General features: G+C 32.9%; 1 protein-coding gene across 1 annotated transcript in view; it reads left to right on the top strand.

Annotated features, from left to right (window-relative positions):
- Window positions 1–422: 422 nt before the first annotated feature.
- The window catches only part of LOC137656819 (polypeptide N-acetylgalactosaminyltransferase 1-like), a 295,944-nt gene continuing 281,366 nt past the window's right edge, over window positions 423–15,000 (top strand). Inside the window, 1 exon segment of the mRNA XM_068391130.1 lies at window positions 423–554. Coding sequence (XP_068247231.1) covers window positions 520–554 — 35 coding nt within the window. The 5' untranslated portion in view covers window positions 423–519.

Consider the following 15,000-nt stretch of genomic DNA (forward strand, 5'->3'; position numbering starts at 1 on the left):
CACAAACAGCACATAGATTATGTATTTTGCGCATAGCGCATTTTTGGCGCAAATTTAATTGGTTCTGTGCATTTTCTAGTGCATTTCTGATATATATATATATATATATATATATATATATATATATATATATATATATATATATATATATATATGTGTGTGTGTGTGTGTGTGTGTGTGTGTGTGTGTTTTATTCTTATAATAAATCCATATCCAACATTCGCAATAATTTAAAATTGTTGCCTTAACTTTGTTGTTGTTAGTTCATCTTCTATGCGATGTATATCATCACCAAAATTCACATACAAGGAGAAAACTTCCTAGCGCATTTCAGACCTCAATCTAGCTCATTTATGTCCAACACAGTTGGCAACAGTGCTAGAGGACTCGCAGTCTCGCACCTTCTCAGAATCTCAGTTGACTTTCACTGTTCGGCGAGTAAAGACGTGCGCGCTCGCCGGAGAGCATGCCTGTATCACATTGAATTTTGCCAGTTACGTCATGGGTAGCAGTTGATACATGAGAAGATACATACTTCAGTTCAAGATGTTCAGGTGAGTTTATAAGTGAATATTAAGTCATTATGCTTGGTTTTCCGTCGTGTATTTTGTCGTAGGATGAGCTATACACCTGAACACTTTTACCTGAGAGCGTGTGTGTGTGGGAGGCGAGGCAAAAAGGAAGAAGGCATCCTGTAGGATCCTTCAAGGTAATGAATGACGTCCCCAAGGACAGGTCCTTCGGTGTTTTTGTTTTGCGTCGTTAATTGTCTCGTGTTGTTCGAACCTTTCTATAAATGAAGAATAATGTTTATAGGAATATGAAATACATTCTTATTATGCTCTTACACTATTCTAAGGTGTTCATGATATTTATATAGACGTAGGGAGGGATAGGCCTAATGTTTACGGAACTAAAGACATTTTATATGAACAATTAAATTAAGCTTATAGGTCATGATGATAAACTTTCATCTTCTAGTCGATAATTATTTAGGTCATGAATATAAACTAACTTTTAATTTCAACTCAAAGCAACTTTTATATAGGCCTATGTTTTAGACTCGGACCATAAATTGCCTGTTATTATAATAATGCTTTTGCTTGTAATGTTTATGGAGGTATGTACCCTACATATCATAATGAATTATTAAAATTGACCTATAGTGTCAAACAATATTGAACTTAATTCCTATCTCGTAAAATGTACACGTTCTTAGACCAACGTTATGAAAAAAAACTATTTTATCGAGTGTTAAAAAATTAATAAAACAAAAATACTATTCTTATTGATGTTTTGAAAAGGATTTTGAACTGCGTTAGAGTTATTACTATAATAAAAAACATTATATAAACAAAAAGATGGTAAAAGCAAATGATGAAAAATGCACCATAGACCTACATAAAAATACGATAAACCAGAAACTGACCGTGAAGAAGTTGCATAAAGGCATACGATTACGGAATTGATGGTAATATTATTTTTTACTTATTTTTTTTAGAACTCAAGAAACTTAATACTAAAAGTTAACTTGAAATCATTTGTCAAGTCGATGTGTTTAAACGATTTTTAACTTGACTCTCACAGTTATATCTTATTTCAGTATCTATAAGAATTATTCATATGTATACTGTATATATATATATATATATATATATATATATATATATATATATATATATATATATATATATATATATATATCATCTCCCTGCCCATTGACGCAAAGGGCCTCATATGTGAGTATATATACGCATATAAATATACTGTATATATATATATATATATATATATATATATATATATATATATATATATATATATATATATATATATATATATATATACACAGTATATTTATATGCGTATATATACTCACATATGAGGTCCTTTGCGTCAATGGGCAGGGAGATGATATATATATATATATATATATATATATATATATATATATATATATATATATATATATATATATATATATATATATATTACTTATCAGTCACAAAACTGCACGTGACATGTATTAAAGGGTAAAATCCACAGGAAACAGGAAAGGAAAAACCAGGTACCAAGCGCTTTCGTGTATTACGTACACTTCTTCAGGGTACAAAGGTATATTCCTAAATTCTGTTTACATTATACATATCTGTCTAGCTATTTATGCAAGCAAACTGATATGTATTGTAAATGTTAAAACGGGATCTGGGTCAAAACAGATAAATTCAGTTAAAAGACAAAATTATAGATCAGTCCGGTGCGCTGCCTTCATGGCAAATTGCCTATTTTGGAAAGTATAATATGGACGGATTTGAGAAAGCCTTGGAATGATGTGTGTGGCTTTGACAGTTCCCGATGGATGGGAAATACGAGAGTCTGGACACTGATTAATGCTTCTCTCTCTCTCTCTCTCTCTCTCTCTCTCTCTCTCTCTCTCTCTCTCTCTCTCTCTCTGAGGCGAGTGGTACTGATACAGTTTTGAGCGAACGGTAACACTTTAAAGTTCTTTTAAGGAAAAGTGTGCCTCTTTGTGTAGCATTGAGTTATATTCAAATATAGCATGTCTAAGCCAGGGTATGGGCCTAGCCTCATTATTCCAAAATAATTGCTCAAAGACTGAAGGGTAGAGTAATAGTATATTCGATTATGATTTGTTTTAAAGGACGCTCATAAATGGCAAAGACAAGGGAAAGTGACAGTGCGCTAGAGACCATATATGCATGCAAATATAATGGATGATGGCAAGATAAGAGGAGAGATTAGTTACATATGAGAAGTGAAGTGTTACTGTCGAATGTGAAGTGAAATAGAGAAGGTAGTCTCAGTCTATTTGAGTGAAGTTGTGTATGATGAATTAATGATAACAGGCGAGATAAGTGACAGGAAGGAAAGCATATGTGAAATGATGGAGCACTTTGTTTTGAAGTGGTCATGTCAAGTGGACCGAAAATATATAATTCAGAAGTGTTTAGAACTTTGGGGGAAAGGTTCGGAAAAGCCTGGTATCCCAGGCTCTATCGATAGAGTTCAAGACCGGCTCGAATAGCTCAGATACCGTATGGGGCGGTTTGATTTGCTATCCACGGTTAGAGAAAACTGTCATGGTCAGCAAAGCTGTACTAGTCAGGGTCACCCCTACTAGGCTGGTTTGCTGTGAGCGATCGGACAGAAGTTTCCCATCATCACCAATCCGCAGCTGGCCAGCGTGATGTTTAAAACTGGCCAAACCCAAGATATGTCTGAGGCCTTTGCCCTGCAGTGAGCTAGACAGCTGCATTTGTTGATGATATGTGTGAGAGTGTTTGTGTATATGTCTCTTTTGTGCATGTAAATCTAATTTTCTTCGTAAAACTTATTAAACAGCAGGTTTAAGACTAATCTCTTCATACTAATACGAAGGCACGAACGAAATGAATTTCACATTTACTTCATTTGTAAGCACTTAGCTAGTGCTACACCCTATCCTCCTCTCTCTCCGTTTCCTCTGATACTGACAGTGTGACTGTATTTTTGGCTTTATGACGACGGCGACAAGGGTGAAAATCTTATATAATAACTCCTCGTGTATCATAGACTAACACGAATTTTACAGTAATCGGTTGCATATGTTGCCGTGGAAAATAACTAGAAGTGAAAAGTGGTACTTCGATGTTATAAACATTTACTCATTATTATTGGCGGGTGGAATTCATGGGTAAAATTTGAATAGTTGAACTGGCAGGTTATAAAACAGGTCTCTCTCTCTCTCTCTCTCTCTCTCTCTCTCTCTCTCTCTCTCTCTCTCTCTCTCTCTCTCTCATAATTTATAAGTCAGTTCAGAATTCTATCTTTCTCTCGTTAATATATGTTGGAACAAAATGAGTGGCATCTTCCTTCTGTTTCTAATAAAATATTTCATTTACTAAAAAAAAAAATATCTCGTGTAAATATGTGATATATATGTATTGAAATGAAAGATGAATTCTCTCTCTCTCTCTCTCTCTCTCTCTCTCTCTCTCTCTCTCTCTCTCTCTCTCTCTCTCTCTCTCTGGGAACGCTACGCTATTTGCATGTACAGTACCGTGCAGTGTCTGAGACTGCTTGCACGGCTAGTCCTATGTAAATTTGCTGAAGAAAATGAAACTGTAACATACATATTTATTAATATTTACTTTGAACATGTACAAAATTACGTCTTCCCTTTATAGTAAAGAACAATAATTAGTGTCTGGATATATATATATATATATATATATATATATATATATATATAGATAGATAGATGAATGAATATATAAATACACACTTATATATAGATATATAGATAGATAGATGAATGAATATATGAATAACTATATATATATATATATATATATATATATATATATATATATATATATATATATATATATATATATATATATTATAATTATGTATGCACTGTAAACATATATTTCTATCTGGTGACGTTCAAGTTAGAGGGAGAGGGAAGCGTCTTGCCCTGGTAAGAGGGGTTACCCCATGAGGAAAGGGTGAGGGGTGGGATAGGTTGAATCTGTGTGTGCTTTTCTCTCTAAATATTTAACCGTCATTTTTGACAGTTCACGTAAACTAGTTAATGTATAAACCTCTTGTAGTATACGAGGTACCGTAATTATTTTAGGGATGCGAAGATTTATATTTTGGAAACGATAGGATTTTCCGTTGAAATAGGCCTAGTTATTTTTTTAAAGAAGGTATAATACGAAGATAGTATCGATTGTAATCAATTGTACTGATACGAGTAGTGCCAATGAATTGCTCTTTTTATTTAAATATATATATATATATATATATATATATATATATATATATATATATATATATATATATATATATATATATATATATAGTAATTTCTAAATGAATTTTTTTTTTTTCATTTTTTTTTACGTCACATTTCAAATGATGCCTTTTTTCAAGTATTCACAATTTTTTAAATTGAAAGGATATTGCTTTTGATAGCTTTCATTTATTGAAAAAAATTACAACCTTTATGCTATAAAACATTTCATAATATCATCGTCCCTTTTTTTCCAAACCGAATTTTACCAATATCAGAGAATACAGAATAGTTTGATTTCTTTAGATGATAGGCAAAATTTACTTATAAATAAACCGTTTTTTTTTTTTAAATCATAAACACTTGTAAGAAATTCTATCCGTTATGTTATGTTCGTCATCTGGTCCAGTGACCTCGAAGCATGATTTCATGTGGTCTACTTACGCTTAGATTCACCTGGCAATTTCGATAACTGGCAATCTCATTGGGTGATTGCCCGGTTGATTAGCTCTCGTGTCTTTTAGTTTTCTATATATATATATATATATATATATATATATATATATATATATATATATATATATATATATGTATTTATATATATATATATTGAAAAACTAAGACACGATAGCTAATCAACCGGGCAATCACCCAATGAGATTGCCAGCTATCAAAATTACTGTATATATATATATATATATATATATATATATATATATATATATATATATATATATATATATATATATATGGTATGTTTATATTCTATTTTTATGCTTTAGTATTTTATATGGATTTTAATTTTGTGCCGTGTTTATTTTCTATTTTTATGCTTTAGTATTCAAATATATTTCATAACCGATCTTTTATATTGTTTTTTTTTTGTATATTTAGGTTTTCTATATTTTATATATATATATATAGATTACATTTTTATGGGTTAGTATTTTTAAGCATATTTTGTAATGTAAATCTTTTATCTTTTTTTTTTTTTATTTATATTTAGTTTATGTATATTTTATTTTGTTATAGATTAAATTTTTATTCTTTAGTAATCCAATTTATACTTTATAAATTAGATCTTTTAGAGGGTTTTATTATTCATATTTAGCTTCTGTTTATTTTTATATGATTTGATTTATGCTTTAGTATTCCTACAGTATATATATATATATATATATATATATATATATATATATATATATATATATATATATATATATTGAATAAATTTTATGCTTAGTATTCTAATATATATTTTATAAGCTAAATCTTTTAGATTTTTTAAATTTATATTTAGTTGTATATCATTTTTTTATTTAGATGTGTATTTTTGCATATATCATCCCAGACATTTAGTAATTAACATGTCTGTCTGATTGTCCGTTCTGTCTGCTTATTATTCGCATACACAGGAAGAAAAAAACCCTAATTTTAATCGGAAATTCATCGTAGAAATATACTGTTCTCAACCGTATTTCAGTAATGTTACCTTACTTTGTTACCATCTTTTAAGGGTTGATGACCGTGGTATCACTAATTTACGTCAATATATCAGTTTTTTTAAACTGTGAAATACTGGGATATATGTTTCCAAACATTAACCGTTTTTACTGCAAATTTTAAAGTGTATATCATCTTTAGTTGGACCTAGGGGTCAAGGTCGTAATTAAAAAGGTCAAAGATAGATTTGAATTTTGACCTTACCACGCCTTTTTACTGTTTAAAATAGTGCCTTCATATCACACGTGCCTTTTCCATTAGCGAAGCCGAATGTCAGAGTGACATTAAAGTCATATATATTGTTCAAATGTTTTAGTGTGAACTTTGGTTTTGTTCATACTTTGTTTATAGCTTGTGTTCACTTTGTTCTTAATGGACGTATTTATTTGATAGGTACTGTATTTGTTCAAGCTTCTTCTAGTGTGTATTATGTATTTCACTTTTGTGTGGCTCTTACCGTATTCTTTTTATGACGAATTAAATTTCCTGTACACGTACTTTATGTTGTACAGTCCCTTCGTACCTCTCTATGTTTCATTTAATGTCTTTATTTCAGTAATGTATTGATTTAAAAATTATTCTCAAACTGTGTTCAATAATATTTTTTTATGTATTTATTTAATAATATATTTTTTATATTTAGTAACAGGGTTCATAAATTTCATAAATGTAAATCCTTAAGCCTTTTATGCGTTATAGTTTGTTATTAATTTTGTCTTGTATCAAATCGTGTTTAATTCAGTCAGTCAATAAGCATTTAGGAGTTACAAGATCGTTTCTATCCTTCTACTACAAGTATTAAGAATCATTTCCGCCTCGTCTTTAACGTGATTTCTTAGTGATTAAAACATTTTCTTCTCCCTTTTTTTATGGGAGGGGGGGGGGAGGGCTGTTGATACGGGTTTAGCCAGGTTAAAGTGTTAGGTTACATGCCTTCAGAAAAATCTCACCCCCAAATAATTCCGGTAAAATCTTGACAAAAATATTCGAAATAATCTTTCCATCCCCCAAAAATAATAGTAAAAAAAAAAAAAAAACCGGTAAAATCTAAAATAAATCCGGAAAAAATCTCCCCCCCCCCCCCCAAAAAAAAAAAAAAATCACTTGACATTTAAATAAATAAAATTTCAGGTAAAAGCTCCTAAAAGAAAAATATTCGTAAAATTCTTCGCCCCAAAATCAGGAAAAATCCAGATAAATTCATAAAAATCCGGAAAAGTCCCGAAGCTTACATTCCCTGATTTTTTTTCCGGGCCCGGAGGAAAGAAAAAAATTAAAGGAATAGAAAAATATATCGTTGATTAGTATATTGTTTTTCACCGTAAATGACCCTAGAATTTGTAACGCCAATCTCATACGCGTAATTAATCAACCAGACCATAGTTATTAAGTTAAGTTTACTTGGAAGTTGGTTATGATTAAAGCATATAAGCTGCCAGAACCTATTGGCTCTAACCACAGAAATTCTCTATCGTATTAGAGGTTATCAGGGTGACGCATTCAAATGTAATGTATCTGTAATAGGGGGGTGGGTGGGATGGAGATCCCCCTTTGAAACCTCTTAACTGGCTGCATCTCTCCTATATAATAAAGAGCAAGTGTGTGTGTGTATATATATATATATATATATATATATATATATATATATATATATATATATATATCTATATATATTTATTTATATTTATATATATACAAATGTGTGTGTGTATATATATATATATATATATATATATATATATATATATATATATATATATATATATATATATATATATATATATATAATTTATATATATATATGTATCCTGTCACGCTGTGCTTTATTGTCAAACTTATGATTACTCGGTCTCTCCCCATCCCTCTGGTAGGGGGAAAAGTAGTAGTCATACCTTAGCTAGCGTGGGTACCCTGAGAGGTACACTCGGAAACCACAATCTCCCACAAATTGCCTAAACTGACGTGTTGTAGTTAGGAAAGGGGGAAGGGGTGGGTAGGGTTGTAATTATTAGCCCTCATTTTTGACGGGTCGCGTTCAATAGTGTATCATGATTGCCTATTGAATGTCTGGTAATTGGGTCGCCTTGGAAGAATGGAATGGCTGTTATTGTCCGTCTTCCAAACTTTCCCCATCACACTTTAGCCTTGATATGGGATCCTTACAAAAAGCAAACTATGGAGGCTGGTTGCTACCAAAGGCCAAACTTATAACCACTTTCGTCGGCAAAAAAGCTTATAAAATAATCACTTTTAGCAGTAATTAGGAAGGGGACTTAGAATAACAATTAGAAAAAAGAGAAGATAATTCCAATATAAGTTCTTAACATTTTCCAAATTTTTTTATGAAAATTATTGCCCCTCGGATTACTCGGTTATTCAACTGTTTTTCCTTCGCCGTCGAGCTTAGAGTTTAAAGTATTTTTTCGGCACTTTTCTTCTTATTTTAAATGATTCAATTTTCCAATGTGCTTATTAAACACCATGTTTCTTTTTGTTAGTTTTTTATTACCTCAGCCAACGAAGTTGGAAGGAGGTTATGTATTACCCTTGTTTATGGTTATGTGTGTATTTGTGAACAGCTACATGGCTACTATTTTAATCGTAATGAAGCTTGCAGGGATTAACTTATGTAAATAGCTGGAAATGATTAAATTGTGGAAGGTCAAGGTCACGGTTAAGCATAAGGCCAAGAAATATGCTGCCCCTCTAGTTGTTTATATTATTAGGACATGTCAAGCTGTAATCATAGGTGGGAAAGCAGAAAGCTACAAGCCTAAGTGCAGCAATTGGTAAAAGCACCCTAATGTGGAAAAAGAAATTGAGAAAGTAAGATAAACAACTTTGTACAGTTGGACTCATGAATTCCTGGCACACCTCGCTCTGAGGAAGTACACGTTTTAACACCATAACTTTAGCGGTAGTATCTTAACGGATGGCTGGTACCCTGGCCAACCTACTACCTCTGAAAAGTGCTTTGATTTAACCGACTGAGAGAGAGAGAGAGAGAGAGAGAGAGAGAGAGAGAGAGAGAGAGAGAGAGAGAGAGAGAGAGAGAGAGAGAGAGAGAGAGAGAATTTCAGTCCGAGTTTAGTTGAAAGAAACCTCATCTGTCGGACGTTCCGGACTGGTGGCCCCCGCTTTTGCAAAACCGTTATTTTATTGTTATTTTCGTGTTGTTAATGGGATGGGCGTTATGACGATAATGACCCGCTCTGGTTTTTTAGGTTATTAGTTCACTCAAGAGAATAAAGTTCGGACCGGAAGCTGTTTCCCCCTCATTATAATTATTAATATTATTATTTCGCTGTAATTGGAACAGGCTCTTTTATTGTTATAATTTTTAGTTTCAGAGGAGAGATCAGTGGGTATGCTGCTTTGATTATTATTATTATTATTATTATTTAATCGTATAAACTCGAGTTTACTCTATGATAAAGCTTTCTCGCTCAAGTTTGTCATTGTATTTCTTTTTGAAATATTTTGAGGACTTCAGTATGACATTCCAATATTGCACCAGACATTCTTGCGGTTGAAATCTCTCTCTGGATTATCTTTTTTTTTTTTGCAATGCAATTTACCTTTTTACATTTTTGTTTGTGGTTATGACATCTTCGAGAAAGTAACAAGTTCGAGTCCCGAGTGAGACTGGAATGTTTTAGACATCTTTATGTCAAATCCCAGTGTTCTTGTTGACCAGAAACGTCCCTGTCTAGCGATCATCAGACTGGGGTTCGAGTCCCGCTCAAGCTTGATAGTTTTTTGTAGCATCTGCAATCTCACCATCCATGTGAGCAAAGGATTTTAGGGAGTCTATAGGTCTACCTGCTGAAACATCAGCAGCCATTGCCTGGACCTCACTGGTCCTAGCTTGAGTGGAGAGGCGCTTGGGTGCTGATCATATGTATATATGGTCATTCTCTAGGGCATTGTCCTGCTAGCTAGAGTCTTGTCACTGTCCCTTACCTCTGCCATTCATGAGTGGCCTTTAAACCTTTAGAGTAGTGAGTTATTCTGTTTTAGTCAGTCAACTATGGTTGGTCAACATGATCAGGTAGCTAGCATCTTCATCTTTGTAATTGCAACCCAGTTACATAATTATGAAATTTAAACCTCCTGAAGCCATGCATTTGATAACTTATCAATCGTCTATTGTAATTATTTCATATGGAAAATAGTACTTGAAAAAAAGCCTTGGCACTAGAGTATCCGACCCCTGAAAAATGACAGCTAAATATTTAAATCCGCTATCGAAGTTGGAAGGAGGTTATGTTTTACCCCTTGTTAATGGCCACAATTTTAATCGTAGAATAATGAAACTTGCAGGTATTAACTGTCATGTAAAATGCTGGAAATGTTTAAATTTAAGAAGGTCAAAGGTCAAGCAAAATATCAAATTCACGTAATCAGCCATAAGTTTATACATGGTTACCACAGAGACTTCAACTTCAAACTTGGTTCATATTTGAGGGTATGAAAGTCCACGCCAATTGATATGTGTTAGGTCAAAGGTCAAGGTCGAGAAATAAGAAGCCGCGGCGGAGGCCTGCGCTCTACCGAGTGCCCCTTTAGCTACAATAGATATGCTCAGTGCACACATGCAGATTCAACCCTTCCCACCCCTCCCCTTTCCTAACTACAACCTACAACACAACAGTTTCGGCAATTTGTGGGAGATTGTGGTTTCCGAACTTACCCAGGGAACCCCCTCTCATCAGGGTATGACTAATCCCTTTCCCCTCACCCGAGGGACGGGGAAGACACAGAGTAGCCATATGTCTGGCAATACTGCTGAGCTTGACATATATATATATATATATATATATATATATATATATATATATATATATATATATATATATATATATATATATATATATATATATATCCAGACACAATGCTCTTTATTATATAGGGGAGATAACATTTTGTAGCAGTTCCCCTCTTGAAGTTTAAAGTCAGTAATTGTGCAATATTGGCGTAGTTTAATTGACTTTGTTTTGTTCTTTATTGAAAACTTCCCTAGCAACGGACTCCCTTTTCTGTAGAAACTTTCCCTGCAATAAACTTTGTCTAGAAAGTCGCTTAGTAATGGATATTCTATTATATGGATGCCTATTAAAACCAAGAATAATGGAGCATCGTTACAAAATCGTAGATATATCCATTTGTTGTATTCTCCCCCATATAATAAAGAACAAGTGTCTTGCTATATATATATATATGTGTGTGTGTGTGTGTGTATTTATGTATATAGACATTATATATATATATATATATATATATATATATATATATATATATATATATATATATATATATATATATATATATATATATATGCATATATATATATATATATATATATATATATATATATATATACATATATATATATGTATATATACATCTATATATATATATATATATATATATATATATATATATATATATAGATGTATATATATATTTGTTTCTTTCCTGTTATGTTGAGGGTTAGGAGGGAGAGGTAGTGGTCATACCTTGGTTGGAGGGTGTACCTCGAGAGGACCACTCACAAACAACAATCTCCTACAAATTGCCGACCCAGCTGGTTGTAGATAGGAAAGGGATGGGTGGGAAGTGTTAAATTCGTTAAAAGAAACCTTAATTTTGGTCGGAAATTCTCCTTAAAGATATACTGTTCTCAGCCGTAGTTCAGTAAAATACAGGCGACCGTAATTTTACCCTACTTTGTTATTATCGTTTAGGGGTTGGTGACCGTAATATCACTCCTTAACGTCAATATATCCCTTTTTAAAACTGTAAAAATCCAAATTCTTAACAGTATCTAAATGTTTTGCTGAAATATTTTGCTGGTCGAGAACACTAGTAAAATCTTATGAATAAAATAAAGGAGACCCATTGGCACTAATAAATTGAATTTAAAGTTATCCAAGACTCTTGACATTCTACCGCTAGAGAATTGTGGGGTCCTTTGACTGGTCAGACAGTACTACATTGGATCCTTCTCTCAAGTTACATTTCACTTCCCCTTTGCCTACACATACACTGAATAGTCTGGCCTATTCTATTCTTTACATATTCTCCTCTGTCCTCATTCACTTTACAACACCTAAGATTACCAAACAATTACTTTTTACCTAATGGGTTAATTACTGGACTGAAATTGTTCAGTGGCTACTTTCTTCTTGGTAAGGGTAGAACGGACTTTTTAAGCTATGGTAAGCAGCTCTTTTAGGAGAAGGACACTCCAAAATCAAGCCATTGTTCTCTGGTCTTGGGTAGTGCCATAGCCTCAAATCATGGTCTTCCACTGTCTTGGGGTAGAGATATCTTGCTTGAGGGTGCATTCGAGAACAATATTCTATCTAATTTTTCTTCCTCTTGTTTAGTTATAGTTTACATAGGAAATATTTATTTTGATGTTACTGCTCTTATGATATTTCACTTTTCCTTGTTTCTTTTTCTCACTTTGCTATTTTCCCTGTTGGGGCCCTTGGGCTTATAGCATCCTGTTTTTCAAACTTGGGTGTTTGCTTAGCAAGTAATAACAATAATAATAATAATAATGATAATAATAGAGGGACCAAATAATAATAATAATAATAATAATAGAGGGACCAAACAGCCATCAAAAATAACTATCGTTGACCAACCATTAAGAACGTCTGTTTAGACTCGCGAGGCTTATTTCGTGGCCTGTTTTCGGACGATAAAGGTCAATGGGATGGGCACACTAATCTAATTTTATAGCCCAGATGCGAAGTAAATAGGGAAAAGGAAAGAATGGAGATATAAGAACCAAGAAACACCTTAAAAAATGATAAATTCTTATATAATGTGTATCTTTCCATGGAGTTATTTATGTGGATATACTTTCGGTAGAGCTGGAAGGTAGCCCTTTAAAGGTTTAAATGCCGCCCATGAATGGCAGAGGCAAGGGACAGTGACATTGTCTTAGCAAGCAGGACAATTCCCCAGAGACTGACCATATACTCATATGATCAGCGCCCAAGTCCCCTCTCCACCCAAGCTAGGACCAAGGAAGGCCAGGCAATGGCTACTGATGACTCAGCAGATAGACTTAAATGGTCCCCAAAACCGCCATCCTTAGGTTACAAGGATGGTGAGGTTGCAGCGACTAAAGGAACTAAACGTAAGGTTTGTTAGTATGGGAACAAAGGAATATTCCAAAGCTTTCAAAAGAATTCCAGGGATTTGGTAATTGTTAATTTGAGATTATCTTAGATTATTTTCTTTTGATTTTATTTACTTTTTTATCTAATAATTCTTTGTATATTATTGGTTAGACTTTACTAACCATCTTTTCCTCTTTAATTTCCTTCCAAGCATGTTATTATCCATATTGTGTCCATTTAGTGAATTATGGGGACACCTTAACGTGGTGAATGGCTTTGTGTATTTCCATAATCAGCAAAGATATACCAGTCAGGGACACCCATACTAGGGTGGTTTGCTGTGAGCAATCAGACCATGTCTCCCACCACCACCAATCAGCAGTGGCCAGTGTCGTGATGAAAATAGCCGAATTCTAGACATGTCTGAGGCATTGCTTATGAAAATAGCCCAATCCCAGCTATGACCATGGACATGTCTGAGGCCTTTGTTCTGCAGTGCACTAGAAATGGCTGCATTTATTTTTGTTGTTGTTGTAAAGATGTCTTTTCAAAAATTCGTATTACAAGTTGATTATTTGTGTTGCTTTCCTAGTGATTTCATGCTTTTTTTCCATCCACTCAAAAACATTAATTTTCTCTTTAGCTCTTTTAACCCATTCCATGTTTTCACCTTTATTACAAAATTATTTATTGCTGCATTTCTTGTTTTCCTTTTCTAATTACCTGTTTTCTTTCTCAAAATTACTCTTTTTCAAATTTAAGTTGTACATTCTCTTTTTTTTTTTTTAACGCATAACCCTCTCTCGTACTTGTTTCCATTTTCAAAATTACACTTTCAGTAATTTTTTAACCCATATCCCTTATTTCCCATCTCAAAATTGTAATTTCCCTCTTTTTAGTTATTCCCTCATTTTTTTTTCGGAAGTTTTTTTTTTTTTTATATACATTCTTCTCCATCTTACCTACACAATGATAAAAGACCATCTCACCTCGGAAGTTTCCGAGAACAAAGGCCCTTTATCATTACTAATGGACAGGTATTCATCTTTATTTTTCTTCCCCAAGATTAACCTTATTTTATTTCCCCCTTCTTTGGCTATACTTGAATTTTCATGATTATTTTCCATTCCCCGAATTCGTTGTTTTTAGTTATTATTGGATGAATCTTCACACCTGAATTAAATGATTTTTTTTTAAATTTAGTTTTTTACGATGCTTTAATTTTGGCCATTTCAGTTTTGAGTCGAGATTTTTTTTTTTACACGTAGGAAAAAAAAACTGTAATTTTAATCGGAAAATCTCCGTAAAAATATACTGTTCTCAACCGTATTTCAGTAAAGCACATGAGACCGTAATTTCACCTTACTTTATTATTATTTTTTACAGGTTAGTGACCGTAATATCACTTACGTCAATATAACCGTTTTAAAACGTTAAAAATCCTGGAATAAATGTTGCCTGATATTTACTGTTTTTAATGCAAATTTTTTATAGTGTAGAGCATAGGTCAATGGGGGTGGGAAATCTGATGCCCATTTGTAGCCCAGAGCCGAAGGA

This window comes from Palaemon carinicauda, chromosome 17 (genome assembly GCF_036898095.1).
Source record: "Palaemon carinicauda isolate YSFRI2023 chromosome 17, ASM3689809v2, whole genome shotgun sequence".
Classification (NCBI taxonomy): domain Eukaryota; kingdom Metazoa; phylum Arthropoda; class Malacostraca; order Decapoda; family Palaemonidae; genus Palaemon; species Palaemon carinicauda.